At 47.4% G+C, this 24,683-nt stretch overlaps 9 protein-coding genes across 9 annotated transcripts; 3 read left to right on the top strand and 6 right to left on the bottom strand.

Annotated features, from left to right (window-relative positions):
- Positions 1-71: 71 nt before the first annotated feature.
- On the bottom strand, positions 72-1,231 carry F5B22DRAFT_643636 (peptidase A4 family-domain-containing protein; the record flags this gene model as incomplete). Its single annotated transcript, XM_047978299.1, has 4 exons — positions 72-392; positions 462-725; positions 865-988; positions 1,146-1,231. 4 exons carry the CDS (start codon positions 1,229-1,231, stop codon positions 72-74), a joined length of 795 nt encoding a protein of 264 aa, XP_047833489.1.
- A 1,383-nt stretch (positions 1,232-2,614) lies between these two features.
- On the bottom strand, positions 2,615-4,382 carry F5B22DRAFT_539259 (uncharacterized protein). Its single transcript, XM_047972825.1, has 3 exons — positions 3,543-4,382; positions 3,351-3,447; positions 2,615-3,210 (listed from the first exon to the last, which is right to left on the bottom strand). The coding sequence occupies exons 1-3, from the start codon at positions 4,299-4,301 to the stop codon at positions 3,011-3,013; spliced, it is 1,056 nt and encodes a 351-aa protein (XP_047833488.1). The 5' UTR covers positions 4,302-4,382; the 3' UTR covers positions 2,615-3,010.
- A 914-nt stretch (positions 4,383-5,296) lies between these two features.
- F5B22DRAFT_595084 (GWT1-domain-containing protein) lies at positions 5,297-7,222 on the top strand. Its single transcript, XM_047974116.1, has 2 exons — positions 5,297-5,612; positions 5,674-7,222. Exons 1-2 carry the CDS (start codon positions 5,508-5,510, stop codon positions 7,063-7,065), a joined length of 1,497 nt encoding a protein of 498 aa, XP_047833487.1. The 5' UTR covers positions 5,297-5,507; the 3' UTR covers positions 7,066-7,222.
- Positions 7,223-9,518: 2,296 nt separating this feature from the next.
- F5B22DRAFT_539222 (uncharacterized protein) lies at positions 9,519-11,478 on the top strand. Its single transcript, XM_047972824.1, has one exon. It carries the CDS (start codon positions 9,999-10,001, stop codon positions 11,262-11,264), a length of 1,266 nt encoding a protein of 421 aa, XP_047833486.1. The 5' UTR covers positions 9,519-9,998; the 3' UTR covers positions 11,265-11,478.
- Positions 11,435-13,212, bottom strand: F5B22DRAFT_539185 (galactose mutarotase-like domain-containing protein). The gene is made up of 3 exons (XM_047972823.1): positions 12,497-13,212; positions 12,063-12,389; positions 11,435-11,979 (listed from the first exon to the last, which is right to left on the bottom strand). The coding sequence occupies exons 1-3, from the start codon at positions 12,752-12,754 to the stop codon at positions 11,605-11,607; spliced, it is 960 nt and encodes a 319-aa protein (XP_047833485.1). The 5' UTR covers positions 12,755-13,212; the 3' UTR covers positions 11,435-11,604.
- Positions 13,213-14,242: 1,030 nt separating this feature from the next.
- F5B22DRAFT_539174 (Alpha/beta hydrolase fold-1) lies at positions 14,243-15,664 on the bottom strand. Its single transcript, XM_047972822.1, has 2 exons — positions 14,867-15,664; positions 14,243-14,809 (listed from the first exon to the last, which is right to left on the bottom strand). The coding sequence occupies exons 1-2, from the start codon at positions 15,413-15,415 to the stop codon at positions 14,468-14,470; spliced, it is 891 nt and encodes a 296-aa protein (XP_047833484.1). The 5' UTR covers positions 15,416-15,664; the 3' UTR covers positions 14,243-14,467.
- A 2,058-nt stretch (positions 15,665-17,722) lies between these two features.
- Positions 17,723-18,366, bottom strand: F5B22DRAFT_643629 (catalase-like domain-containing protein; the record flags this gene model as incomplete). Its single annotated transcript, XM_047978298.1, has 2 exons — positions 17,723-17,899; positions 18,040-18,366. The coding sequence occupies 2 exons, from the start codon at positions 18,364-18,366 to the stop codon at positions 17,723-17,725; spliced, it is 504 nt and encodes a 167-aa protein (XP_047833483.1).
- A 779-nt stretch (positions 18,367-19,145) lies between these two features.
- F5B22DRAFT_595071 (uncharacterized protein) lies at positions 19,146-19,538 on the top strand. Its single transcript, XM_047974115.1, has one exon. The coding sequence runs from the start codon at positions 19,225-19,227 to the stop codon at positions 19,471-19,473; it is 249 nt and encodes an 82-aa protein (XP_047833482.1). The 5' UTR covers positions 19,146-19,224; the 3' UTR covers positions 19,474-19,538.
- F5B22DRAFT_595069 (uncharacterized protein) lies at positions 19,535-20,996 on the bottom strand. The gene is made up of 2 exons (XM_047974114.1): positions 20,411-20,996; positions 19,535-20,348 (listed from the first exon to the last, which is right to left on the bottom strand). Exons 1-2 carry the CDS (start codon positions 20,531-20,533, stop codon positions 19,767-19,769), a joined length of 705 nt encoding a protein of 234 aa, XP_047833481.1. The 5' UTR covers positions 20,534-20,996; the 3' UTR covers positions 19,535-19,766.
- Positions 20,997-24,683: the final 3,687 nt, after the last annotated feature.

Genomic DNA, 24,683 nt, shown 5'->3' with positions numbered 1-24,683 from the left:
ACCCAGCACGTGACATACCCTCTCATCTACTTATATTGTATGTGATCATTCTGCAGCATCCCAAGCCAAACCTAGACATAAGAGCAAGTGACGGTACTAACACTGTCAGTGCTGCAGTCCGTCAGCACCGCGTTGTCTTGTTCAATGTTGAGAATGGTCGCGTCCGCGAGGTCAACGGCGGAGTCGCCCTTGAAAGCCGTTGCGTCCGTGAAGGTGACCGAGTCGAAGTTCGCGAACGTCACGAGCGCGCCGTGGTACTCATAGTCCTCGACGATCCACTCCGCCTCGGACTCGCATAGCTGGTTCCGCTCGTTTCTGAACGAGTGCGAGGCGGTCTGGCCCGTCGTCAGGTTCTCGAGCGTCGCCGTGCCGGCGGCCTTGGAAGTGGCTACCTGAAGTAGTTTATGTGTTACTAGGGATGTTCATCTCATTTTGATTTGAGGCCGGGCCCGTTGACATACCACTGTCATCTTCACCTCGTCGCCCGCACTGACGGAGAACTCGGAGAACTCGTACGAGTCGTCTGGGTACCACTCGTACCAGGCGGTGTACGAGACAGAGCCGCCTGAAGTGACGGAAAAGTCAATGCCGGTCTGGAGAATCGCCGTTGAGCACGTGAGGCCGTCGATTCCGACCCATGCTGAAGCAGAGGCATCCTCGCCTGTAGATTGGGGCTCGGGAACGATGATAGTGCCGACGACGGAGGTGAAGCCGGAGGAGTTCAGCTAAGTGTTTCAGAGTGTGTTAGTCTTATCTTGATTCTTCTTCTTTTCTTTCCAAACGTCCTCTTCATAGCCCCTTTGTAGGCTGTGAGAGTCGATGAGGTTAAGGTATGAATCTCGCTTATTTTAAAAAATTACATACTATGGCACCAGCCCAGTTGTCAGAGTATATGACGTCCTTGTCAGTTTCGTTTACCTTGGCAAGAATGTCGTTGTCTTTGGCGGGCTGCATGAAACCTGACTTGCGCTGAGCTCGGCGAGAGGCACTGCAATAATTGGTATTAGCTATCTAGATCAAGAATAAGGTTGGTTATATCAAGACTATGATGGAGACAACTTTTGCGGCATGACACCCCCAGAAAGGGGTTTTACACTCCAAGTGTCACACCTCAGCCCTGTAAAAGAAGGGTTATGTTATCTTACTGATTAGACCAGCGAGCAGCAGTGCCCGGGGCAGCGAAAGCACTAGTAGCAAAGATAACGGCAGCAGCTAAGATGGTAGTCTTCATGATGGGCAAGGTAGGGCTGATAGAGCAAGCTATAAGAATTTCAGGGCAGTACTAATAAAGGTTCTATCCAGTGCAACGAGCATACGGACAGGACCAACATCTCCATGCTTTGACTCGACCTTTTATAGACGACAGGATAATCCCAAAAGTCCGCGATTCACGGGGACCGGTCAACTCGTCGGGCCCCGAGACATGATGGTGATGATCTCTTTGTTCGCCGCTTTGAGCGGTATCATCGGGAGCTCCCGCAGCCCCCCTCCTCTTCACTTCAATTTCAGTCAGCGTATGGCGTAAAATAAATTCACCTACCAAGAAAATGCATTCGATCTGCTTGCGCTTATCACGTGTTGGAACCAAGGTAGCTGAAAGAGCGCTGTCTTTAGCTGTTTCCGGTATGAGACCCGATGGAATCTTCAGGCTGATGCACTTGCTCTTACAACATCCCAATGTGAGTGTAATCGATATACACGGCTAGCTTTATAGCATGGTCGCAGAATATACACGGCCCTTGAGTGGTCCCGGGCTAGAGAAGGTCACATTGAAAGGCAGTCTTATCGGTCTTTGGAGACCAAGAGTCCGGGGATTGCTGTACTCATACACCTCTCTTTCACTCTAAGTTCCACAGAAGACTTGCGGCCAAGAATGCTAAGCAATATTTCTAGTGACCGACCCTGTGATGGCGGTTGAAATAAGCTTTGGGGCATCGCTGCCAAGAAAGAAATGATCTGGGGAAGGTCGTTACGACCTTGCACTTATCACTAGTATCCAAATTTAGGTAATCTTTGGATCAGGAATCTAGTCAGAGAAGGATTTGTATGAGCTTCGCTACACTCAGCCCCTCAGATGCAATCATAAATGCCTATAGACTACTATCCCCGCCCACGTCTGAGACAAGTCTTCCCTACGGACTGTTATGTTCTTAGCTATCTTCAGCCTAGCAAGGCTACACCACATCACATCGCGGTATTAGTTTTGCATAATCTTTTAGCTATGTGACTAGTTGAGAGAGATGGCGTCGAGAAGGAAATGCTGGACAATGAAGGGAGTTGGCGCTGCTGACCTAGCTATCATCACTTAATAAAGTAGGGAACAGGGCTCCTACAAGAAACTGAGGAGAGACTAGATACCATCATGTTGTCGACATAGATCTCATTAATCTCTCGAGCGGGTGTTAGTGGGTTAGATACTATGGGAGTTGGAAAAGCTCGACAACATGTGCGTTCACATTTCTGCATCCTTTCTAACCCGGGTTAGGTACTAATACATAACATCATACATATCTCTAAGGACATGATCGACTATCTAATGTAACATATCCACAGAGTTTGTGGTTTTAATATACTAATATCTTAGGAAATATAGTATAATGTGAATTAGAATAGTGAGATCAACTGATATTCTCAGGGGTCTTTATACACACATGGCAGTAACTGCTTGCGATCCTCACTAAACTTCATAGTGATTGCGCTAGCTGTTATTGTATATGATACATCAACACAATTGAATAGTTTTTAGGTGCGCTAGACATCGAGAAGGGTGGAAGTTAGTTATGTTATGGTAGATATTGAAACGCGTCTGGGACACTGATGAAGATCCTTTATTGATGGTTCGTAGTCGGGGATGCTTCACAAATAGTAGAAGTCGTGTACAGTAACGTTAGTCATAGATGCTTGGGTATGCTGTCTTTGTTGAACTCATTTATATTTTGACATACCCTATAACTCCTCCCCAACCTATACTACGTTAGTTACTTGATTAAATGTATATTCTTCCGTCGTACTAGACTCGTCCACCTAGGTAGAGAATGTTTTCACGCATGCTAGTTGTCAATTCACCCCGACCCGTATAAATATAGCGAACAGTCTGCGGCCATGATTCCGCGTGAGGTACGGGAAGATAAATGACGTCTCCATTCTGAATATGACCGGAGGTGAGCAATATGGCAAGCGCGGGGAGAGCAGATATCGTGTAATGAGTATCTATAGTAGCAAGTTAGCTTGTGTAATTTATAGCTGGCGGTATATTGTACTGAAGCTAATAGAAAGAAGTGTGGGACTTAAAGTTGATAAAACGGTGATAGGCGGTGACATATGAAACGATTGGCAATGCGAAAACATACGAATGGGGACCGTCTTTGAATCACCGATCAGTTTATCGTAGTCGATAGAATGCGACGCGTTCCTCGAGTGTGTCTCGGCATGTGAAGAGGATAGTGCCTACAAAATATTAAATTCCTGTGTTGTATCAACGGTCAAGAGAGTTTTTCAAATAAGCAACATCAACGTGGGATGAAAGAGTCAGCAGTGCGTACTGTTCTTGGATCTTTGCTAATTGACGACCACTTTGAGGGAACCGGTAAGGGTTTACGATTAGCTTTGAGCGGCGACGAGTTTGGAAAACCTTTCTCTGCAATGCTGGCGGAAGCCGTTGCCCGTAGTTCATCAATATCAAGATTCCGTTGAATAAGAAAAGTCTGTCTCCTGGGGCTCTTAGGACGGACAATAGCCCTCAGCGTGAGTCGATGTGAAGTCTTTGCGCTAGATGATTCTGCTTCCCAGAAAGGGCCCGAGTCCTCAGCAGCAGAAGTGCTATTGCGGCGTATGGAACGTGCGATAACAAAGACATCAGATGTTCTTATGTTGCCATGGTCTTCCTGTGCGCTAAACTGACGGGACTCTTTCGTTGTCAGCAATATATCTTGTACACCTTCTGGAGACTTAGGTGACTGGGCTTCTCCAGAAGTTGTGAGATGTATGCTGGCGTGCTCGAGCTTGGAAACTAAGGGCGACTGTCCGTCGCTTGACGGAAGCGATTTAGGACTTGATGCACTCAAGGGGCTGGTCTTGTGATTGAGACTATCAAGAAGAGCTCGGTCTTTCCTCCGCAAGGCTTTATCAAAAGAGATTGGGTACACGGGACTAGCAACTGTGGCTGCAGACATGGGCGATGGTGACAGCAATGGACCTTGAGCGGCGCGGAAAGCCGCTGTCGGCCGTTGGCCGAGGCCCTTAGAGTTGGTCCATAGGGGTGCGAGAGTAGGCCGCCCCGATGCGTTCACATGAGTTGTCATCGGAAAAAGCAAAAAGGGAGAAGAGTGTCGTATTGTATATAGATGTCGTTTCTTGCTCTGGTCTCAGCGAATGTTGGGGTATTGCTTAAGCGTGTGGGTGGGTGGGTGTAGAATCAGAAATAGGTCTCCCACATAACGCCGGGCCAAATGATATTAAGGCTTTCAAAAGCGATTACAAACATGATGGGAGCTTTTGAGAGTGCTTATCATGGGTAGGCCAAAAGACAAGGGGGTACCAGTTGAGTCAAAGAACATCAAGGCATCCCGAGGTCTAGGTACAAGTCCCAACGCCAAGATGTTTTGACTCACTCGCGGCCCGTACCGCCAGAAAATGTGAAAGGCACGAGGATGTGAGGAATTCTCGTGAGACATCTGAGACTTGCTGACAAAGGCATATCTTTCATGGGTGTGGCGTGCCGTGTTGAGTGAAAGAACTGAGGATCCAACTGGACCTGGAAGGTAATCAAGTGGCTCGGACTTTCAACTCGCCTCCTTGGTCAGTGGCTGACAGATTTTGCGGCTTTTGTCACTGAATTATCCCCGACACTACATGAGAGGCCTTTGTCAAGCCTAGGAAATCGATTGACGTCGTCGAAAAGCAGCTCGCCAAACCGAATAAGTTTCTATCTGCATGGAACTTGCATAATCGACGAGGTGGTTTGGACTATTGTGAGGGCTGGCTAACTCATCATAGGTGACCCTTTCGAGACATTTCACATGCATAGCTGAAAAGCATGTACGGTCTTACTGGCGTAGTCAATCTCACGAATATCGATGAATGAGCGCTGCAACGTTTGATAGACATGAGCAAAGACTAAAGAAAGAAAGAAAGCAGTTATGTTGTCGTCCCGTCTGTACAGGGGACGTCTGATTCAGGGTCCAGTTCCTGGGCTTTACTGGCTTTAGTGGTGGACCAGACCCTTACCCAGGTACCTAGCTCCAGCGCCAAGCGTCACTGGCTGCATCCTTCCGCGATCTGTCCTTCCCCTGTCCATCTAAAATGTGCTTGACTGAATCATCCCACCATCCCAAATTCCCAAGCTCTCCTCGACAACACATGTCAGATTTCGCAAGATTGGGTCGTGTTCAGATCGATTCCTACGCGTTTCGACTTGCTTTCGGCTCTGTCGCGCTGGCCGCGATGCTCTGGTCTGCTGCTTATCAATGAGAAATCCTCTTCCTTAACTTCACGCCACCACATTCGCAATGGCTGCCAGCAACACGAGTTACAAGCAGTTGAAGGAGGATTTTGTGTCTAACCTCTCAGGAGGCTCAATATCTGAGATTAACTATGTGACAGCTGCTGGGCCTGTAAGCGGAGCCTCTTGTACCAGCTGCAGCTATGCATTGAGCTAACTCGCAAGAATCGCAGGTCGCATTCGTGCTATGGTCCGTCCTCCAGTCGCGACAATCCTTCTTCAAGCCATACAAACCCCTGAGTTTCCTCGTCGACCTCTTTCTCAACGTTCTTGCCCCTTTACTCGCCATGACCCTTTATGCCGATACGCCTTTGTTGCTATGTGGTCTGTTCGTTGTACCGGCAATCTTTGTTTATGCTCTCCCCCCGAACCCAGTCATCGCAAAAAGGAAAAAGCCTAAGCTTCCACCAGCTGCGCAAGGCCAGAGCAGGCCTTCTAGCTCTCTAACAGCCCTCTCTACAAAGCCATTCTTGACAACATACAGGGGTTCGTTGCTAGTCTTGACGTGTCTTGCTATACTGGCCGTTGATTTCAGGCTATTTCCACGGCGTTTTGCCAAGGTTGAGACCTGGGGCACGTCTATGATGGATTTGGGTGTCGGGTCGTTTGTCTTCTCGGCTGGCATTGTGGCTGCTCGGCCGTTGCTGAAAGAAAGAGCCGAAAACCGAACCACCCCGCTATCTCAGCGTCTTATCCACTCAATGCGGCACTCTTTGCCGCTTCTTGTCCTAGGTGTAGTGCGCCTCATTACCGTCAAGGGGCTTGACTATGCCGAGCATGTGACTGAGTATGGTGTTCATTGGAACTTTTTCTTTACTCTTGGCTTCCTTCCTCCGTTTGTCGCTATCTCCCAGTCTGTGCTCAAGGTGATGCCATCCTACGCCTCTCTAGCTATATTTCTAGGCCTCGTATACCAGATTCTCCTTGAGTGTACGTCTCTTAAAGCCTTTATTCTTACTGCGCCCCGGACAGATCTTCTCTCTATGAACAGAGAGGGCGTTTGCAGTCTCGTGGGCTACCTGGCCATCTTTCTAGCTGGGCAAGATATGGGAATGTTTATCTTGCCGAGAAACTTGATTTCAAGTCACAACGCGAACAATGCCACTCAGCGAACTACTCTCTTAATACGGATGGGTATCTGGGCTGCTGCATGTACCACATTGTATTTCTTCGCAACCCATTTTAAATATGGCGCAGGTTTGGACGTTTCTCGACGCTTGGCCAACTTGCCTTATATTCTATGGGTTGCTGCCTACAATTCGGCGCAGCTATTGGGCTTCTGTTTTGTAGAGACTGTATTTTTCCCGGCCTTTCATCATTCCACCGATTCCAAATCTGAACAAGAAGCGTACTATGCAGCCACAAGCACAGTGCTACGAGCTTACAACCGGAACGGCTTGGCTCTTTTCCTTCTTGCGAATCTGGCGACCGGACTTGTTAATATGACAGTGCCCACGTTGGATGTAGGACCGGCAGTTGGCATGGGAATCTTAGTCGGGTATGCTACTACGCTCACAGCTACTGCTGTGGCATTGGATGTTTGGAATTTATCAATCAAATTGTAAAATGAAGGAATCTATTGAAATGTTAAGAATCACTTCGTTTCGCCCCTACCATTGTCCTAATGTCGAATTCGTCGCATAACTCCAAAACAAAGAATACAATAAAACTAAAGAGTACCGATTAGTTTAAACAACCGACGCTGATACACTCCCCTACGAGGATACAATTAGATAAGAACGGTAAAGTTATGACCCTATTGTTCGCAGACTTGAATGCCTAGCTTTCGGCACAACCTAGTAACTAGATCGCGCCATCTCCACCTAAGGGATCTACGATGACACTGCGGGATGCATTTATGATGGTAAAGTTCTTCTCCGAAGGGGGAGTACGGCGGCGCTACAGACCGAGCTTCTTTGCATAGCTGGTATTCTTCAACATAGCAGATGTTGTACTCATAGAAGTACTTACAGTAGGTACGCGTGCCTGTGAAGCCTGTGCCGACATTCTGCAGGCACTTGGGGCAAAATACCTCGTGGTAATGTTCGATACACATTTTCAAATCACGTTATACGGGTTTCGTCCGCGGGAAGCTAAAACCGGCAGGCGAGGTGTATACTGTAGTTATATCGTAGATAAGATACGAACATTGCTTTTGTATGTAGTTTACAACAAGCTCTTTGAAGCATCAGGTTCATCTGTTCTGACGACAAAGGCGAGTAATGAGTCATTGACAAAGAAAAAAAGGCCACTGTTCTTTAAATTTCCAAATGGCTTGTTGAGAGTTTCAGGATGTTTTCGATAGCGATGGCTAGTTGTATGTTGTGATCCTGTCTTCGAACACTTGCTCCACGAATAGCAGGGATATGTGTGGATGACTGGTAGCTAAAGCCTTAAAAAGGTATCTTGCCTTAAGCCAGACGTTGGTCTAACTTCGAGACAAGCTATATTTAACTATATATTAATGATTTATATAATAGGTTCCCTGACGAGCTTGAATGGACCTGTCATGTTCTTTTCAATATTCCTTACCCTATGCCTTAGATGAATTTAAGTTAAATAAGCTTATATATAACTTTATACTGGTGTAAGAATCAATCGAGGAATGTAACTCCTGGTATACCAACGATTTCCCAATAGTACAAAGTAAAAAGATCCCTGACACCCTTCGAATGAGAGCTAGGGCTCTGATTATGAAATATACCATCGTAAGTTGGGCAGACTTGCAGGGGATGCTATTTCATCCACTTCATTGCCACTATCAGAGGGCTTATCGCAAATGGGACCATTGCATACGGCATCCCAAGAGTGACTCTTCAACGTTTGATGAACGAGACAGTGGACGAGGGCAGGATTACGCAACGCCCCTTCAAGAACTCGGACGCTACAGTACAGGAAATATCGAGGTATCTGGCCAACATAGTCTGAAAAACGATAATGAAATGAAAGGTGTTGTGAATCAGGACGAATTAGCTGCCAATGATGACAGTGACGACATATCGTGGGAATCGTGGTCATCCACAGAACTGTCCCTTGATGATACGCACCCGCTTATGGTCCTTAAAGATGAAGCGACCGACGCCGTATTTCAAAGATTCATGGAGTACCGTGAGCGGGAACTCAATGGACACAAGAGAGCCCTTTGAAGCCTGCTGGCTAGAAGAAGTTAGGCTGTCATTACGCCAGGAGCCATACAAGGTAGGCTAGTCACAAAGACTGTCGAAGAGTAGTGACGGCATGTGAGATCGGAAATGATTATTGATGATGCTTTATGCGACGATGCTTCGGGTCCTGACAGATCAATATTCGCTACCCGACAGATTACAGGAACGGGCCTTTGACTGCCTCGGTAAACTGGGAGATCTTGATTGCAACCTTGGGGTTTGTAGGATAATTTCCTAGCGAGAAGCCTTCGTGCCTGGGGTAAAGCTATATACGGATAATTTCTTTGTTGCCGTAGGAACATGACAACAACTATTGGTGTTCGAGCTCTCCCTTCCTTTCGATCTAGTAGAATAGCTAAATTAACCCAGTATAATTCGCATTAAACCTAGAAGAGATCGAACGTACAAATGCTTACAAGATAAATTTGAGCACTCAGTATTACCTTGACACAAATCCGACTATTAAATGTTAAACAAAGCATAATGGATCACTGAGCCCAACGCGGGCCAAGTTCACACCAGCTCCGGGCTTGACTCAGATATATCCTCATCATCGTCATCAAGAACGCCCTCGAGTTAGTTGGGGTCATCTTAAGGCTCGTTTCCAGCCTCGTCTGAATCCGAGTATTATCTATCTGTAGTAAGAGCTTGTTTCTGCAGCGTAGGTAGGGTTCGCGCGGCGGAGTGGCAAGGGGGGTGATTTGTGGAAGACTAGACTAGCAGCTGAAGTCTCACAAAGCCATCTCGGTTTAAGCCGGACGCTTGTCTAGCTTCGAACCCCAAGACTCAGCCGCACTTGGCCTAAGGCGTTCATGATTTCAACCTTGGGCTAACAGGTCAAGAATGGGAAACGAAGCGATGGCCTTGTAACCAGCTGTATTCATTAAGTCTGGGCTATTTTATTACAGAAACCGCGTCTTGGACTAATCGAATAAGTATAGATTTGGTACCATCACTAACACTATTTTCTCAGAATGCATTCTTGAACGGGTTTTGGCTGACCACCCACTCCGGGCTGCCGTTACTATCGCTTGTTCGTCGCTCGGCGCCACTTGGTCAATCAACTTGGCAGCACCCACCTTTCGGTGCCATGGATGAGCACGCTATGACTTCTACGACACCGAGACACCATGGAACACAACGAAGCAATGTGGGGTACCTGTCTTGACAGCGATATAATAAGCACTGTTCTCCCTTCTCAAAGATATGCGTTGCGCGAATCGCTATAACAATGAGTGAATGAGTTAGTAACTCTGTCATAAGGAGGTTATTTGTCAGACTCATTTCGCGTACTGCTGCTACCAAGCATAGAGTGGTATAGGAATACTGGAATCATGTTTCTCTTCCGCTGGCGCGCTGGCGCCAGGAATGAGGCGCAAGCAAACGTAGATAGCAATTTGGCGCCTCCTTCGTACGAAGACAGCCAAGATGCTTCTCTACGGGAAGTGTTGCAGGGCGCAAGAGCAGTCTTACCACTATTGTGGCCCTCAGCATCTGATTCCCTGTCAACACCCTCAACAACATCCTACGCGCCGTCTTCATCAGAATCGACCAATGAGTACCAGAGTATAGCGCCAGATACGAAACTCAGAACGGAGAAAAGTGGACAGGATACTGAAAGCACACGGGGAAATCCAGCTCACGAAGAAAATGCAATAATCGAGGTCCTCGCAAATCTCGCCATAGTATCATGTGACGGCCGCCCATTTCTAGACCGCATACGGCAGTTCTCAGACTTCTACTTCACGCCATATACAAGCGAGGACGAATGCACCCGCGATGAGCCCGTCCCTCTGCCAGAACGGCAGCGCATAATTCTCCAGAATATCAATGCGCCGCGCGAGAGCGCGGCCCTCGTGCTCTGCGCGCGGGTGCTAGAGGAGTATTACGCCAAGTTAAGACGCGTGGACACCACAAGAGAATTCCCAGTCTCGACCTCACAGGGGGTCTGCTCAGGGCACCAGAAAGAGAAACCAAGGAGTAGCAGTAATGCAACAGAAGAGAGCAGCGGAGAATCACCTTCATCCCCAGGTTTGAAAACACGACTTACCCAGATCGCGCCATGCTCAACAAGCGAATGCACGTGCAGCGACTTCGACGAAGCAATTCCAACTCAAACCCCCGACGACTCCAAGCCGCCCCTCTGCAGCTGCGGCCACCCGCGAACATCGCACTCTGAATCCGCCGGCGCAGAGGGTCTATCGCGTCTGCTGCGGCACTACACAAACTGGGACAGCGGGACCTACGCAGCGCTCAGGCACCGGGCGATAACAGGCCGACGCAAGGGCCAAGTAGCCGAGATCCACGCGTGCAGCGCCAAAGATTGCGCATGTCGGGACTACGACAAATGGTCGTACACGGCGCTATGCGCACGTTGCGGACATCACAACGTCTTCCATCTCTCTCTAAGAGAAACGCAGAAGCTAGAAGAAGAAAAAGAAGGCAAGCGGCGGGGGAAGAGAAAAGGAAGGAGGGGTGGAGATAATGCTTCTGGTGCTGGTGGGAAAATAGCGGACTGGGAGTTAAGTTGGATACTGGTTGAGAACGCGTATTCACTTCTTACTCGCATCGTGCCGGTGTCACTGGATGAGAAGCAGTGAGCTTGGTTCGCGTAATGGTACCTTGTCCCATGCATCTCCATTCGGATTTCAAGGAATCAACAATGGGGGCGAGTATTTAGTACTATGTTTGTAGAGGTGTCCTAACTAACAGATTTGCTGGCTGGCTTGTAATTGCTCTATAAACCCATCGCGAGATGTGTTACGCAGGCAGAAGAAGACATGTAAGTAAAGTAGACCGTTTCATCGCTGGTTCCAAAAGTCCTTGTATCAAGGTGAGTGATCTCTGTCATACACTTCCTACTTCGGTGGGTTTCATACTTTCTCCCGCGGTTTCTCACAATTTATCTGTCCTCGCTAATCGAGCAGCTCTTTCTTGTAGCTAATACGAGAGCGTCTGCGCGCCCTCGAAAGCATCCCCAGTCTCCAGTGCCGTCCAGCCACGCACTGAGCCAGCTTCAACGCAGATCATGTTCTTGAAGCCGTCCTTGGGCTCGAAATCGCCCATACCAGCTGCCTTCTCTGTCCAGGGGTTCCACACTACAACATCCTTCAAGTTGTCGCGTACAACACTGAAAGCAGTTGAGCCACCTTCCGTCACGATGACGGGCGATGATGGGCCTTTGGCAGGGGTATAGACGCGGTCGGTCTCGCCAGTGATCGTGACAGCACCGGACTGTGACTTTGTCTGGACGCCACCTACCTTGTCGATATACTCCGAGTCCTCAAGGCCGGTAACTTGGACCTTTGTGATATCCTGAACGGATGAACAGGGTGTTAGTATACACAATGCTTATGCGGTGCTCATACTAGTGTCACTCTATGGCGACTTGGACCTACATTGATTCTCAGATATGTGTGCAACAAGACCTGACATTCGAAGGGCTCTTTTCCATCATTCGTAATGACAATACCGGTGCTCAAGCCTTCTGGCGTCAGGGTTACGCTATAGATGGCGGAGAAAGTATAGGGCCACAGTCCTTTCGTCTTCTCGTCGAGTGTTGCGGATGAAAGACCGAAGTCTAGCTTGACGGAGGCATCGGAGTGACTTGTGGTCGATGCTGACTCAGAAGACGACTTGCCGAGGAATTCCCATTTCGAGTTGCGCGCAAAGCCGTGTTGGGGAAGTTTGGAGGTGGCGGCATGGTCAGGAGCAGTGCCGAAGACCTGATTCGACGCAAGAAATGGCATTGGTTAGCTGAGGCTTTTTTGCAGATGGTTTAATTCGCGCGCGCCAGCCCCTTCTCACATGTCTTACCCCTCTCCTTACTTACAGGGAAGACGAGAGGAATCCCGCCTCTCACGGCCTTGGATCCGTCGAGCTTGGCAGCATCAGAGAGCCACAGCTTCTCGTTTCCGGCGCGGTCCTTCCAGCTGATAACAGTGGCACCGAAAAGAAGCACTTCAACGCTTTCGCCGGTGGGGAGAACGGCCGAGACGCGCGAGTTGGCATGTGAAATGTTGACCTGTGGCTGAGGTGGCAGGCCCGGCGTGGTGGCCAGGGCAGCGGGCTTGTTGGGTCTGTCTACCATCGTGGTGTCGTGATGCGACGTAGGAGGAATGGGGATTGGGCGGAGGTGAGCGAGCTGGATGGGTAAGTCGCAAATTTGTGAGATAATTGCGACCCTGAATCTGCTGTTCACAACTAGTTCTGATGGTGCAAGGCGTGTGAAGCTGTTTATTAAAAGATGGGGGATAAAGACCAGGACCGTGTCTAAGAGGGGGAAAGCTGACGGAGGGTGATCCAGAGGGAGGTGACGGAAGATTGGCGGGGTAGCTTGCACTAGCACCTCACTAGCACCTCACTAACAGGCTCACTAATAGATCTGTAACACCCGCTGCGGGGCTGCCATGTGTTTCATCTTTGCCTCCTGTTTAGGCACTTAAACGAGTTCTTAAATGAGTTATCTATCGATTTTGTGATATATAACTACATACCTAACCTAGGCATATACCCATATACAATTAGTAAAAGATACCTGACACAGACATCGAATAAATATCACGATAATGTTGTGGAAACATATTAAATCTTGCCTTGACCGACGTGTTGCCTAGATACGTGATCTGGAACAGAGCTCCGTGTCAGCACTGAGGACATTGTGATGTGGAGAGTCTCTGCCTACCTACTCAGATAGCTTCGGATAATGCTGTCTCTTACCAGTAATTACAACAACATGCAAATCAATGCTGTTCTTCGCTTGGAATTTTAACTACCGTTCTTTCTATTAAAAATAAATAATAATAAAGAGCGATGGTACACGTGCATATGACATCAATTAAACAGCATTGAAGGCGATCCTGAAGCAACGACAAGTCCAATTAGTAGTCACAACAACCGATATAACAGTATCCGGTGAGTAGTACGTAAGGAGTTAATTGCGACAGATGACTGTAGCTAACCCTCTCTTTAGTAGGCCATATGAACAGTATAGGCTCTCTCACTGTGAGGATGGAGAGTAGGTATCTCTTATAATTCCAAGTTCTCTATGCTTCTTGCAGAAACCCGGGAGGGCGCTGTAGTATCACAGGTGGAGGGCGCAGAGTCCTATGCAAGAACTAAAAGCAGGTCTCCCAGCGCTCTACGAAGTAGACGAAGAAATGACGGCAGCCAAATACAATTGGAGGGGGCGGCAGAAGCAACTAATGCATCTCGACTATCTGCGCCCATCATTCAATTCCGTTGGTGGGTGAGGGGTTCGTGCAACATCACAATCTGCTCGATTGGCCCGCTCCAACTACTCGCATCCGCATCCCCCCCAACGAACACCGTGGCGTACACTGTCTATAGATAGGTAGGACATTTCCGGAAATCTGTGGCTGATCGTATTATTGGGACAACTGCACAATCCCCATGGTATACCCAGGCCATTGGGTTCGTGATCGCCCTGACCGCATATTCGCCTATGTCTGGCGCCATGCAATGCACATCTACCCGTATTACGAAGCCATGAGCTGCAGTCGCCATCCCAAATATCCGGATCACTTCATGTTAACCGCGATTACCAAGCTCGGGGTTAACTTGCATTTCACTGTTGGCGCTTCTTAGTTCAGAGGGTGTCGAGAGCCTTATTCGCGAGATGATCATTATCTAGCAGAGCTATGAGTTGTGCATCGGAGCTGCACGGTTATACACAGCCATTTTCATGAGATTGAAAGAGCCCAGCCCTATAGGAGATTGGTGAAAAGAACGTGTCGGTACCTCTTCATCTACAGGCAATATAACAAGCCCATTGATACATCCGTTATTGTGCATTCTGGGCAGCCTCAACAATTACCTCAGTGGTAAAGTCCGGCTGGCTTAAAAAGGGGCTGTGTCCCGCCGTACAGCGTCGGGTTTTCATTTTCGGTATATCCGCTACCATCTTCTCTTGAATTTCCACTGGGACAGCTTTATCTCCCTCACACAGCAGGTATGTCATGGGGATCCTGATGTCATTGGCGCAGAACCCCAAGGGCTCTTCGAACGATCGCTGCGACTGATAGTTTGTTTCAACATCTGCCAGTAACTCGTTCGCTTCGTCCGAAGGCAAGTCACTGTAATATAACTCCGCAGCCCCCGGCACGACTTTCATTGAACAGGGTATCTATGAGTATACAGTCAATATGAATGGAAATATATGCAAATTTCGGGATATACTGACCCTCTTATCAGCCTTGACCATCCATTCATCGTAATCTCCACCATTCGTCGATAGGAGAGAGAGCCCGCGTTTGGCTATTGGGAATGCGCAGATGTACACCACAGCGCTAAACCCCCCATTGAGGCCGCGAGATTGTCGGTCGGCGACGCTCTGGCCCTCGACTGATGCCGTGGCAACGACGCCACCGTAGGAGTGGCCTACGACGACGGCTTGACGGCCTTGGTCGAAAAGGGGAAGGACGATGTCATGAACCACCGCCACATCGACGCGCCACGAGTAGTCTACTGGGTCAGGCCCAACCACTGTGAGCAGTCTCGGTGTATACACTTCGTACCCGGCTGCTTCTAATCGCTGCTTTACTTTTCTCCAGACACCTGGGAGATGCCAGGCGCCATGGATCAAGATGATGACCGGTTTCAGTGGGGGTTTCGTTTTCACAGTCTGAGGCTGCCGTGTTGAATTGGATATCTGCGACACTTTGTTACTGCTTTTCAGCAATCGTTTGAAGAGCCATGCTATAGATAGCCTTGGAAAGCGGAAGAGTTTCATTGTTTTAAGCTGTAGAGGAGACCTTATTGACTCTGATAATGATACAGAGAGAATTGGTTTCGTAGACAGGTGTGATTCTTCAGGCGCATCCTTTTATACTATATGCTGAATCATGGCCCGCCGCTTGCGCCAGCCACTTCCCCAAAACCGTGGACATCGATAGTATGGTCGGCTAGTTTTGTTGATAAGCCTACCGGGCCCTGGGATACTGCGCCTCTATATCTGGCTAGCTGGGTTTCGGAATCCATGGGCGGGCGTACTGCATCATGTTGGGTCGATCCTCAAGAAAATTCTTGGGGCGACAATCTTGGTGGTGTTGGTCAAATCCGGAAAATGAGCCGCTGTAGTCGCCACAGGTCTTGTTCCCAACTAGGCGTATCCCCCCATTCCACAGTTATGGTGGCTCACATCAGATGAGCATCTAGACATCACGAACGGTTGTCAGCTCTTATCCTTGCGCTCAACCATGGACCAGTAACATCTTGTGGATTTTACCTGCTCACGTTGTTTTGGGTCTAGTACCACATGAAGTTATACTTCCCTGCTTGGTCATGATCACGAGCTTGTGCGGCCGGCTCAAAGGATATTTAAAAATCTGTTGACACAATGATCTAATAGTGCCCCATTGTCTTTTCGATACGTTTTGTGTATATATCGTGTTCATGAGGGATAGTCCTGAGTTTTTTTTTTTTTTTCTTGGATACGTCTTTCTCCAGTTGAGTATTTTCCGAGTTCGGTAGAGTCAGGTAATATATTCCCAGAACGCTTAATGTGGCAAGTAGTAATGAATGAAGGACTGCATCTTCCGAATCGCCCCTATTTGAATTCATAATTCTAGAAGATTTGCTATGTATATTTTATACGCTGCTCTCAGACCTATCCGCGTCCTTCTGACTAATCAGCAATGTCAATGGTCGTGGATCTTAGCTTTCCAAATGTATTTACTCTACTAGCTTTTCGATATATAAGTTTCCATTCAAATAATATTCGCATCCGATATGCCTAGGATAGTGTCTCTCTATTTCCTACTATTGACTATGATGTGAGACAGTATTAGGATAGGTGACGCATTTTGGTACAGACGAGTCCTACTAAGGCCTTAACTGAGACACCTTCCACGAAGACCACGCGGGTGGAGCGCCATTATGAGTAAGAATGAATATACTAACCATCTTGCTCCAGCCGGTAGCATCACTCTGGTGTAATAATGGGAACCTTGGAAGACATTCCTGTTGCAGACATACAACTAAGGTAATGGAGATTTAAGCTCTAGCACTTGTCGAGTTAGTATCAGACCAAATTCGCCATTCCCTTATTTTCTAGCATCCTTTGGCGTGAATTAACACAAAAACTCCATGGGACCATTGCTATACAATACTTCGGTCGGGAGCTAGAAGTTTCTTTAGTCATTCATCTTTCGATTTTGTTGCCGAGGGATCCGGATACCTCAGGTCCACAACTCGCTCGTTATGTATGTGAGGTCTCCCACCCTCATCCGATATGTCACGGGTGTTAGCTATCTGAGTGGTCACCGTACGTCAGACTTCAGCCTCTTGAGCGCCTCGTGGTTCAGCGCTGACCAAAGCCAATCATATGTCTCCGATAAATCCGGATGTAGCCAAGTACGTTTGTAAGACATGTCACAGATCGGAACGAAGCGTTACTGGCCATGATTCTTGCGCTATGTGTTGACAATCAGCACTAGGCTAAGACATTACCATGTGCGTGCTCGGTGTGCTTACCAAAAAGGCAGTCTAGTAGATCCTTGTCGAAAATCTCACCACTAGCTCCAACTCATACTGATATTGATACCAAGGAAAACGACGAGAGTCAATGAATTTGGGTGCTCCCGTGATCCACCCCTCCCGTTTCGTCAAGAACTGGGATTGCGGAGGGTTGGATTACGTACTTCGTATGTGTACTCGCTATCGTTGCTCCTAACCATCTCCGAAGATGCCTCTGTCTCTAGGTCAACGGACCATCTGTTTTACACAATAACCTAGAAAATAATCCCGTCGTATCTGTGGGGGTGGAGTAACTGATTATGGTCGGAAAAAGTTCAAAGTTACCAGTTTGCGTATATGATTCCTCTATAGAACAGCACTAGACCATTTTCCGCATTTAGCATAGTATATTCGATGCTCCCAGAATGAGCTCAAGAGTATACAAATTAATAGCTTAGTCATAATACTTAATGGGCATAAGATCGAGCCTATCCCCTGTTTAACGACACTGGGGAGTTCCTTTAGTGAAATGAATTCGTTCAGCACAGCCGTTTTAGAAGTTGTAAATGGGCATGGTGGGGGCCTATCCTACCATTTTTTCGCCAGTGCTGGGCATGAATTTCTTCTCCTTGTACCATTCCTGGGCTGTCTCGGCAAGCTTCTCTACCTCATTCATCTTAAAATGCGGGTTCTTTAGTAGATCATAGGCCCCTTGCGCGAGTTCTGGAGATACGTTGTATTGCTGTGCCATATACTTTTTCTATTGGGGATTTAGCACAATCAGCAACACAAACAGGCCTGAATCTCCCGATACTTGCAAATAGTCAAGTATTTACCGATGTTACGAATGGTGTTTTGTCTCTCACCCTCTTTCATCACCCTGGTGAACAGCTCACGGACCTGATCATATTCACTCTTCTTTCCTTCATGCCAGTAATGGCTCTTCCGGCTCACAATGTTATCGTTGACGACGTACGGCGTCTCGGCTGCGTCGGGACGAAACTTATGTGCGAAGCTGTTGGGCGCGTATTGTTTGTTGCCGGCATAGTTGGCATCAACCCTCATCTGACCATCAAAATTGAGAGAAGCAAAACTTTGAGCCATAAAAGGACAATTAACTGGGACCTGGTGAAGATTGATACCAATGCGGTGATATTGTGCGTCTCGGTAGAAGAACATGTGGAATTGCAGCAACGGGTCGGGTGAGTCTCCAATGCCGGGTACCATGCTACCAGGGGAAAAGGCTACCTCCCTGAGTTGAAGCACTTATTGCGGCAGCAGTCGCCTTCAAAGGGTGCTGATGTGGATCCATAGCATTAGAGTTGCTACTCATCTTGGATATTTAGCTTCCAGCTTCTGTCTTGCGCGTCTAGTCAAAGTTGATATTAGACTTGGTGATTTAATAAAGAATTTAGGCTGGCAATGGGGGACGAGTCTCTATATAGTGACATCTTAGAGAGATCTATGACGACTTGATATTGCAACATGCTTGACATGCAAGACTACACAACGGTTACAGTTTTGATCGCCATCAGAATCCTCGTAGAAACGAGTTGTCATCATCATAGTCTCAGTTGTCGGTATCTGCCCACCTACAAAAAGTAAGAACACTCCCAGTCATAGAAAATCAACAGTATTTAAATTTTGTTATCTGTGCTTCGAAGCTCGAAGCTGGAAGTTTAAATCGTCAAGGCTAAATGAAGGCTGAAGTTTGAAATTCAACGCGTCCGTAAAGTGCACATAAGTTGAAGAGTTGAGGAGCCTTGCAATTCCAGATGGCCAAACATACACCAATTATGTTGGCCGCTTTTTCGCGGTTGTCATTGAGGCGGTTTCGTTGAAAAGGCAGTGATTGGCTGGCGGATATTATGCTCCTTCGTCGACATCATGTAAGTATGTGCTGCTGAGCTCCTGAGAGCTCAGAATAGTATCAGAGTAAGCTCTGGAACTTCGTGCAGTTCTTCATATGCTTCTTTTCTAAGATGGGGATGATTGATACACTACCGGCCTACTGTAACTTGTGGTGATGACCATTTAATTAAATTTCTGATAGGCTCCTTCGGTGTCACGATTACTTCCGATATCATGGCAAACCCCCATCGTGTCAGAATCCTTCTGAGTGAAAATGATGGACAAGAACCAGCACCCTTGGTCTATCGAATTTTTCTCAGCCAAATGTCGCTCCTCTGCCTGGTTCTTACAATACTATACGATGCACCTGTTGACATCAATAGCCTTTTACAATTTTCCTCGCCTGCCATCATCTCAGTTCTTACTATACATGAGTCTGTAAGCTTTCTGGTGGTATTCGTAGTGTTGATGCCTGTCACGTAGCCTGGTTGTGGTGGCACCCAAGACAGCCTAACACGTTGCAATGAAGCAGAGTGTTGAATTCTGTGTGTAATACGCAGAGACCTGAATTGACTATCTGGTTGAGTGAAGTTGTTACTATCTAGAAGGTTACTCTAAGGTGAGTGCTGGCTGAAGTGGAAGTAGGGTGCCAGCGTCGTACTGCTAGCGTCATCCTGCTAACCCAACACTGGTACAAGTGTTGAATGCAGATCGTCGCATAGCGAAACCTCCAAGGGGCTGTTCATGATGAAAATATAGGCTGCCGACGAAGAGGATTATCGTTTCATCTGACTGGAGCTCGCCTGGGCGATTCGCCGTGATGTCTCGGCCCTGAACCCATTTTCCATATTCTGTAGCTCCAGGACAGCAGCTTCTGCGTCACACCCTCCCGGGGTATAGAGCGGCACACCATCCAGACCACGCTTTTTCTGTATGGACTTGGAGCGTTCGGGAGTCTCGTTGCCTGTTTTTCTGCTGGCTGGACTCTTCGTGTTCATGATGGGCTCATTCATTGAAGCGAGTGGTTGGGGAATCAGTTGCGCGGATTGTCCCCAATCTTGACTGATCTCATCAGGACAGGGTGCGAGACGAGTCGCAGGACAATCCCACTCTGGAAGTTTAGATGCACCAAACGGGAACCCAGTATAACGGGAGTTATCAAAACTGAGCGCGGGCTGCAGAGCCTGGACTTGAATCTCGGCCTTCTGCTGTGCTTCGTGAGACAAGGCAAGTTGAGCTCTGAAATAGGCAGTCTGAAGTCGGTAAAACTCCACAGGCAAGTCATTACCACAGTTGGCGACGGCTTGGCTTGAGCTACTGCTTGAGAAGGGTGAGACGGAACAACAAGGATCGAACTCCTGGATCAACGGTCAGCCGTGTCTGTCGTGCTCAATGCTCGGTACTAAGGGCCTCGGCATACGTCAGTGAGGTTCAGTCCACAGTCAAAGCTATACCCTAGCATCGTGGGCATTGGTACCGTCAATTCATCGTACCTGTTAGCTTCGTACTGATAATCCCAAGAAATACCCATACCGCAAGACATAAATAAAATCTCTTCTAGTAAATATGTATTTCTTTTTATCTGGAGTGAAATTGATTTGGCACTCGAAAGGTCAACGGGAAGCCTGGCATATATACAGGGAGAAAAGTCGTAGAGATGTAAGTATGCGCATGCAAATACGTCACTTGAGTCAAGATCTGCGAAGTCGCCTGCTACGAAGTGAGGGGTTTCCCTTCACTCCATCTTTCACTCCATCCATCATAAGGACCGCCTAGTAGCAACTGTCGATCGAATACTGCATATAGTTAGGACACCAAATTTATTAGATGATTGCTTTCCTGGGGAAATAGGGCCATTCCCGCCATTGGTATATATCAGTCAATCCCCGTTTTGTAGACCAGGGTGCCACGTGGAACTAAGGAACACAAGTCAAGACCAAAACTTTTAACACCGGGTAGAGTGGGTCCACGAAGAAACGTCCGGTTTACCCATTGAGAGGCGAGGCAATCTGACAAAAAACTGGCACCCCCATAATACTTATACCACCTATGAAGTGTGACGGTTTTTATCAGACCTCGCCTCTCAATGGGTAAACCGGACGTTTCTTCGTGGACCCACTCTGCCCGGGGCACAATTGTCAAGCTTTGATGGTTGCAGAACTAATGACTTGGACCTGCCAGTCACCTACATGCGCTACTAGTAATTGCAGGAGGGGGCAGAAAGGGGCAGAAAGGGGTAGGTAGGAGCCAAGAACGAAGGCGCTGTTCTGAACAATAGTAGTTGCTTATGATGCCAACAATGGATAATATTGACAATAGATAATATTGATGCTGTTGAGGAGAGAAAACATACTATGTATTAGTTGACATGGGAATCCACTAGGGTATAGCCACTTCCTCGCCGTGATCTGTTAATACCTACCTAGGCCAGGACTCATCCTAGGAGGTTGGTATACTCTCATAAACACTCCAGTATGTAAATAACTCCTATGTAGCAGGGAATTAAGATTCGGTCCCTATCCCGATGCACGCTGATTCGTCGCGGGACCTAGCTCCGACCGGCCTTCTCAGTGCCCACCATCTTCCATCTGTCTTCCGAATAATCACTTATAGGTCAAAAATAGCGTTGGTTTTGCCACGTACGACCATAGCCACTGGAGAACTCGAGGTCCCGTTCGCTCCCCCTTAGATAAGTCGGTGACGACCAGCGAATCCTCGGTGTTGTACGTTTTGCTCGTTTTGCCTTTTGTCCCCCCCTTTTTTTCCCCAAGAATGTTCACTCACCACCGTGCGAGATTCCACCCTATAAGCATACAGTATTAAATGTTATCAATTATGGTGGTGGTTTTTATACATACATTTTCCCTCTTGCGTGCTTTCCTAATGAGTTCGAATTTGAGGCGCTCCATAGATTAGGGTACTAAATTCGGAGTGTAACAGGTTCTGTGGCGAGACATGCTCTCTAGTCCTAGGGTATAAGCTCGGAAGAAAGGCAGCAGATTCATGCGACCAAAAATCTTCGCTATTATACCCTTACCTGTGTGAAAGCGTTGCGACTATTGACCACCGCCGATATCAGAGTGCCTACAACTGCTTCCTCTAATCTCTTGAAATCTGAGAGAAGGACCCTACAACGACAGGCCCAGAGCTAGCAGATGCTTATAGTGCGGTTAGGCTTCGATTATTTAGATTATTTGCGAGTAAGAAGGCAATAGAGTACGTCGACAAGACACCTAAACTATCCCAACAAAGGTTTACGGCCCTGATAGTCATTTCCACAGAGTAAACGTTGTCCAGCTCGCGTAAAATTGAGATCTATTGCTAATAAACTCCAGAACCGCATATATATTGGGGAAGATAGCTATTCATGAGGGCGATCTCGGCCTTGCGATGAGATACACCCACCGGACAGATGAATCCGTGCACTCTGATTTTAGGCCCACCACCACCACCACTACCACCTACTAACCCCTTTATGTATAGCTTCATAAACCAGAACTATTGAAATAAAGATTGTATAAAAAATACTAGTAAACTCTACAGCTTCTGCTCTTTAATATGATGTGTACCATTCACGTGCGCGGCGTACGGCAAGTAGTCTATTCTTCAATGAACGTATAAGAAGGTTTAAAGTGGTGGTATTGGCATACTGGGTCTAAAATTAGAGTGCACGGATTTATCTGTCCGGGCATTGTACTTACAACTCGCTTATGATCTCCAGTGCCCTGGGAAACCAACCCACCAAAGTGTTGCATCAGCACTTTATCATCAGGCACTCGTCTGTCTGCACAGAGAAAGAAGTCACGCAGAAAATGATTAACAAGCATTGGGGTATCTAAGGTAAGCTTTGATAATTACCCAGTTCAATGAACCTCGCCGGGGGAATCAGGGGTGAATCAGCACGGGTAAAGTGGCAGATTTCGAAGATATGGGAGCGCCAGGGGCGCTCTGCAGATTCTGCAACATACCGAACAGCTGCATTAAAAGCAATGACAGAATTGGAGCAAACAGGAATGCACCTAGTAGCATCATAAGATGACCAAGAATGGGATTGCTTCTCAGACTTGGTAGATCGTTAACTTCGCTTAATTGCAACAAATTATCCCTATGCGTAGACAAGAGATTGATTGCCCCTCTAACAAACGAAAGGGCTATGACAATTAATACTGCTGCGCTCAAAAACGACACCGTTAGACGTGCCGACAGTCTAACGGTATATATAGGCTCCACCTGAGTACGACAAATACATTAATTTCTCGACAGTTAGCGTCCTATGCGTTCTGTTGAACCTGAAGATCATATGCCATTTGAGCTGAATTGACTTGAACGGCTGCTAGAAACATGGATACCGCCGACATGATGAGTGTTACACGTGCAACCTCTGTGCTAGCTGAATATGCAGTTCGCCTTGCACTTCGGCCGTACGAAAGACCTTTGCAGGCTGTTCATGATCTTTCAAGACATGCAGGCAATATTGGGCAATATTGGAAAGTGAGGTTATACAGACTTCGCTTCTTGAAACTGACCCCAGAGACCTAGGCGGTCTGGGCTGGCAGACTAGTTGTATATAGAGTCAAGCTAAGCCACCAACAGCCAAGAAGGAGTTGGTTGGCTAAGGACTTCTGTAGCCCTAGTTGATCATTGTAATTTGAATTGCCTAGATTCTAAGCCCAGTATTACTACCCTTGTTATAATGAGTCTAATAATAGTCAAGATTATGACTGCCCAAATAGTATACTAAAGTCTCAAATCTCGCTGGTCACGCCAGAGTACCATGAAACGATTTGGCTGAATATCTTTCATGAAAAGTTGTATTTTCCCAAGGCGATCTTTCAGCACGGGGAAATCGATGTCAGGGTGGTAAGTCTCCCGCACACCCGGCACACTAGCAGAGATATCGTTTCCACAAAGTTCGTCCAGACAGGGATCTACATGAAGTCGGTTTCCCACGCTGTCTAACGACGCTCTTGTGCGCTCTGAGCGCTGGTAAAATTTTCGCGACCTTCAATCGGCTCTGAACAATAAAGTGTAGGACAACATAATTTCACTCATCAGGTTCGAAACACTGAAGTCTTTGCTCAGCTTCTCATTTTCTTGATAGAAGTCTGCACGTAACAGCTCATCGGATGGTCGGGCTACAATCTCATTTGGGACACCGCAACGTATCGCGCAGTGGGTAGCTCGAAGTGTTATTCTTAGCTCGTCGGACTGGTTTTCGATCGCTGGAATATATAACAGTGAAAGCTACCCAATCAAACTAAAAACCATGCAGTGGCAGGGTGAATTGTAAGACAAGTCGCGGTCTTCATGGATAATTCCCTTGAGCTGTAATTTCTGCACAACCTTGAGAATGGATATTCCACCGTGCTCATGGAGTATATCTACCACTTCACATCATAGCTGAATAACCTTATCACCTAGGTCTGAAGGCAAAGGGTACTCTGACGTAATCAGGTTGTTCCATTGATCAATCCATTTCCCGTAGACAAGAGTTCTGAGATGGTGATATAGACGCGTTGAGCTCTCCTAGGCTTAGGTTTGTTAAGTTCTTGTCAGAGCATTTCTCAAGTAGTCGTCGTCCATTGCTGTCCAGAGTCAAGCTTGTTACAGCTTGGCGTTGAAAGAATAGGTATCGCATCCGGAATGGCGGGTGTAAGTAAGTCGACAAGCACGCGAGGACGAGGCACACAAGT

Source organism: Xylaria bambusicola (assembly GCF_022495145.1).
Source record: "Xylaria bambusicola strain CBS 139988 unplaced genomic scaffold F5B22scaffold_8, whole genome shotgun sequence".
NCBI lineage: Eukaryota > Fungi > Ascomycota > Sordariomycetes > Xylariales > Xylariaceae > Xylaria > Xylaria bambusicola.
This window is presented reverse-complemented; position numbering and strand designations above follow the sequence as displayed.

Coding starts and splice junctions, on each gene's coding strand:
- F5B22DRAFT_539174 (XM_047972822.1), bottom strand. CDS start 15,415: ATGAAACTCTTCCGCTTTCCAAGGCTATCTATAGCATGGCTCTTCAAA. Junction 14,810..14,866: donor TGGTCAAGGCTGATAAGAGG/GTCAGTATATCC, acceptor GTATACTCATAG/ATACCCTGTTCAATGAAAGT.
- F5B22DRAFT_595084 (XM_047974116.1), top strand. CDS start 5,508: ATGGCTGCCAGCAACACGAGTTACAAGCAGTTGAAGGAGGATTTTGTG. Junction 5,613..5,673: donor ATGTGACAGCTGCTGGGCCT/GTAAGCGGAGCC, acceptor CAAGAATCGCAG/GTCGCATTCGTGCTATGGTC.
- F5B22DRAFT_595071 (XM_047974115.1), top strand. CDS start 19,225: ATGGCAAACCCCCATCGTGTCAGAATCCTTCTGAGTGAAAATGATGGA.
- F5B22DRAFT_539222 (XM_047972824.1), top strand. CDS start 9,999: ATGTTTCTCTTCCGCTGGCGCGCTGGCGCCAGGAATGAGGCGCAAGCA.
- F5B22DRAFT_595069 (XM_047974114.1), bottom strand. CDS start 20,533: ATGTCTTGCGGTATGGGTATTTCTTGGGATTATCAGTACGAAGCTAAC. Junction 20,349..20,410: donor GTGGACTGAACCTCACTGAC/GTATGCCGAGGC, acceptor CCGTTGATCCAG/GAGTTCGATCCTTGTTGTTC.
- F5B22DRAFT_539185 (XM_047972823.1), bottom strand. CDS start 12,754: ATGGTAGACAGACCCAACAAGCCCGCTGCCCTGGCCACCACGCCGGGC. Junction 12,390..12,496: donor GGATTCCTCTCGTCTTCCCT/GTAAGTAAGGAG, acceptor GCGTCGAATCAG/GTCTTCGGCACTGCTCCTGA. Junction 11,980..12,062: donor ACACATATCTGAGAATCAAT/GTAGGTCCAAGT, acceptor TCATCCGTTCAG/GATATCACAAAGGTCCAAGT.
- F5B22DRAFT_539259 (XM_047972825.1), bottom strand. CDS start 4,301: ATGACAACTCATGTGAACGCATCGGGGCGGCCTACTCTCGCACCCCTA. Junction 3,448..3,542: donor TTAGCAAAGATCCAAGAACA/GTACGCACTGCT, acceptor AATATTTTGTAG/GCACTATCCTCTTCACATGC. Junction 3,211..3,350: donor TTCAAAGACGGTCCCCATTC/GTATGTTTTCGC, acceptor TTGCTACTATAG/ATACTCATTACACGATATCT.